Source organism: Eimeria mitis, genomic scaffold, assembly GCF_000499745.2.
Source record: "Eimeria mitis Houghton genomic scaffold, Emh_scaff147, whole genome shotgun sequence".
In the NCBI taxonomy this organism is placed as follows: Eukaryota; Apicomplexa; class Conoidasida; order Eucoccidiorida; family Eimeriidae; genus Eimeria; species Eimeria mitis.
In genome coordinates this window covers 1-3,995 of record NW_013569382.1, presented here as the reverse complement: position 1 = coordinate 3,995, position 3,995 = coordinate 1, and the positions used below count along the sequence as shown (strand labels likewise).

Below are 3,995 nucleotides of genomic sequence, written 5' to 3'. Positions count from 1 at the left end.
GTGTTCTTGCCAGTGGGGTTTTATTTCGAGTCTCTTTCCCTCTACTTTGCAGTTTTGCTCAAGCGACAGCTTATTTAACTGAACGAAATACCTTCTTGGTAAGTTACATTATCAGCTTCCGTAGACGGGGGAGAGTGGTTCCTACCACGTAGGAANATGAACTCTCTTCTTCTTTGGAAGGCAATCGGGAGGCAGGACAGCCTAAACCTTGAACACTCGGAACCTGTTGCGTCGTCTATATAGTTATGGACGCGCTGTGAATGCTTCAAGGACAGGCTTGATGTACACGAAGGAAGCAGGTAAGGGAAAAGATCAACCAAGGGTGGTTGTAGGGCTCAATTAAAGGCTGAGGAGGTCATTGGTCTGCTAGGTTGCCCTTCACAATGCAGTCACTAGCTCAACATGCCTTAGATCAGCAGCCAGATAACGTGTACGTCCGGGAACAGGATGCACCGCCGGATGCGCCTTTACGGGAGGTGCACCATCGGCCTGCTCGTTCATCACGACGAATACGGGGGTGTATAATTACGGCGGCAGTTGTTTTGGCGATTTTGGTTCGCGGATGGTACTACGTGAAAAGGCCATCCGTTCCATCTCCGGATGTGAGGGAACAGCTCTTTTCCGAAAGCCACAGTGAGGAGGTAGATGAGAGTAGAAGCGTAGGCGAAACAGAAGAACCGGAATATGGTCCAGACCCATCCCAACCCGAAGACTATCAACAGCCGAAAAGTGCGGAAGTCGACCGGGAAGCTCTATCGCAGGAGGAAAGTACCGTAGTTCAAAAGAGCAACGGTTATGAGGCCCCAGATAGCTTCCGCAAATCAGTAAGCGGCCTCAGGTGTTCCGCTGTTGGTACACAAATTACACAGCGTGCTTGCTCACGCTTGTGGGGAAAATCTCGGAGGTACCCCTGCAGCTATAACTGGTGTCATGTATTGTTTGATCTCACAGAACACCCAGGAGATGTTTGAGAAGATATTCTTCTTCGGAGGTGAGCCTATTTGCGAGATTCTAGTGGGAACGCCTCTTCTGTCTCCGCTAACGCGTAGTGCTAGAAGCTTACCAACTTGTGAGCCGCACCTAACTGAACGAAGTGAACCATTTCCTGCTTGCCGTGTGCGCTACTTCAGGGACAATGGAGTTCCGAAAACCCTCCCCCAAGGCCGGCGAAGAATTCCTTACTTTCATGATCACAACGACTCCTGTGTGTTCCACGCGACATTGGCTACTATGCGTATATATTAGCTGGTTTACATAGTATCTGCAAGTACATTACTTTATATAAGACGCGCAAGTATATAGAAATGTTCACGCAGCGTTGTACGAATGCCAGAATTTTCGTCTTTTGGTTTTCACCACTTTCCTCAACTCTTCCCTGTGCGCACCGCCGGCGTAGTTCACATTTTGNAGGGCCTGCAGGCCGTTCGTTTTGCTCCTCAGGATCCATGGCTGACTGAAGATGAGTTGAAGACGCACCCAGTACGACAGATCAGGGTAAGCTTTTCCGTTTGTAAGCAGGAGCAGGCAAATTAGCTTTGTGTTTGGCGGCTAACCGATGCTGCAGACGAGCGTTATAAGAGAGTACTTGGAGACTCTTATGTACATTGGAACTCCAGCTGGAAAGGTCATTGGGTCTTTCCGCCGAATCTCTTGTGTATTTATGCGCGGCACAGAAGGACACGGCACCACTTGCTATGGAACGTGTTGAAAATGCCATAGAGGAATTGGTGGATTCTCTAGACTCTCAAGCCGGTGGGTTGCACAACGATAGGGCGTCGGAATTAAGCATGTTAGTTAAACGGTAGCGTCTGGGCTGCGGTTTCAGATTAAGGCAGACTCGCCAGCAGCATCAGCTCTGGAAAGCGTGTAAAGGGAACCGCCTGTCTGATATATTCTGTCTGCAGCCTATAATCCGTTTAAGGAAATCACCATTGACGGCTACGGGAAAATTTTGGTCCAGCGTAAGCTCATTATCTTCCTTTTTGTTATCTGCATGTTGACACCGTACAGCGCAAGGACTCACTGAAGCTGTAGATTAAACTAAATGATTAAGTTGGTCTCCAGAACAGCTTGGCTGAGATGGCCAACAATAATGCTTAACGCTGTGTTTTCGGCTTTTCAGTAACGAAAGATAAACAGACCGTCCCAAGCCGTCCGCACCCGCGATTCAGGAGTCTAAACCCCCCTCCCAGGGACTTGTGGGCGGAAGTTTCCCTTGGAACCTTGGTTTGTAATGGCCCTCTATACCCGATGGAGTCAGCCACGCAGAAACGCCGATGCCGACTAGTAACGCCGGTAGCTGGCGTTCCATATAATTGCATTTACCGCTCTTCCCAATGAAGTGCGTGCGATTTAGGAAGACGCTGCAGAAGATATTGAAGCGGTGATGAGACACGGGAGAGGTAAGTCACCACTGTGACTTACAAATGCATGTACAGCGACAAACAGGCGGGGTAGATGTGCTGTGAAAACCGGGCAAGCTGGATGGGTTCACAGCACCAAATGGCACCATGTATGCTCTTGTGTTGGTGGATTCTGCTTTCCAGGTATACTAGTATGCCACTTACAGGATGTGGACATTGGTGTTGTTGTAAACCAACCAGTAAGTCTGCTGTTTTCTCAGTATGCTGCAATATTGAGAACTAGCAAGTTGGTTCGGCGGCTCATGTTATTCGGATTGCAATGGGCGTTATGCAGGATGGACATGATGAAGCGATACCTATTATGAATTTGGACATGGACGTAAGGCATTGATGTGAATGGTAGACGCGCTTTCGGGGCCTCTCTTGCTGTGGTTCGTATGCACTGGACAAACTAGGATAGTTTCGGGGGAGAACTGGGTGCGGAATTTTGGGATTCTCAAATCAATTCTACTGCGGCTGTGCTGTCGTGCAATACTCAGGGACATGAATTAGATTTATTCCGTCAGACGCTGGAGGATGCTCTGGCTGAGTTTGTGGAGGGTACTCGTCGGAATGGAAGTGAGTAATTGTGGCGGGTCCCTTATTGCTGAATCCCTGTTGTTATATCAGGCAGGACAGGGCCTAGGAACCCCGCTTTTACATTATGCATGCGGTCTCTGCAGAAAACTACAAGGTCCTTCGGATCAGCGAGAGCACAGGAGTGCCAACAACAACGGTTGCTTCTTTGTTTGGTGCGCATGCTTAACCGGAGACAGCAAGAACACAGTCTGTTAAGAGCCGATTACTTTGTGTACTTTTTCGCGTTAGACTGTCAAAATATAAGCTATTTCATTGCTGTCAATTTTCAGGGATTGCCAAGTAGACCGAGGCGCAAAGATAGGCATCCTTCGCCGAATTTTTCACCCAAATTTGGACTACTTGGAACGGATTTTGCAGCAAGAAATAAGCTTTTCAGTGGTGCGTTCAGGAATGTCGGTGGAAATGCGGCCTATCCTGTGGCGTGTGGAAGACGGTGCAGTTTGTTCTAGACGGGCCAGTACCATGTACTTTAACCATGGTTCCTGCAGGCCGCGTCTTCCTCCTTTTTGCTGTGGATGATGTGTGTGTGCGCGCGCCCGAACAATAGCTTTGTCTTTCAAATATTTGCATAACAAACTGCTGCCTAGTATGCCGCATGATCTGGCAACCAGATCATGCTGCCTACTAGGTAGCAGTTTGTTTTGAATAATTAGAAAGGGAAGGCGCTTGCGATACTGCCTTGCCAGTGGACACAAAGCAGGACAGAGACAGACCTCCAGGCGAATTGACACTAGCGTCAGAAGAAACCATTTTCTCGGTTTTATCCAATAGGGAAGGCGTGCCACCGAATACTTGAAGCGAGAGGCAGACCAAGCACTAAAATTGGGATGCAAGACACAAAATCCAGAAACACCGTTGTCTGGGATTGCGGAAGCACTCATGTGGCCAGAGCCACAAAAATCTGCATTTTGTTCTCGCCACAATCAGTGAATGCCACGCAAACTGACCTTTTATTCTTCGCCGCACATGGCGGAAGTTGGCCTGTAGATGCAG

The 3,995-nt window shown here is 48.7% G+C and overlaps 1 protein-coding gene across 1 annotated transcript; it reads left to right on the top strand.

Annotated features, from left to right (window-relative positions):
* Positions 1-383: 383 nt before the first annotated feature.
* Positions 384-3,168, top strand: EMH_0097790 (uncharacterized protein; the record flags this gene model as incomplete). The annotated part of the gene is made up of 10 exons (XM_013495207.1): positions 384-824; positions 952-991; positions 1,131-1,204; positions 1,420-1,494; positions 1,674-1,752; positions 1,905-1,961; positions 2,547-2,602; positions 2,698-2,742; positions 2,903-2,981; positions 3,086-3,168. 10 exons carry the CDS (start codon positions 384-386, stop codon positions 3,166-3,168), a joined length of 1,029 nt encoding a protein of 342 aa, XP_013350661.1.
* Between the last annotated feature and the right edge of the window lie 827 nt (positions 3,169-3,995).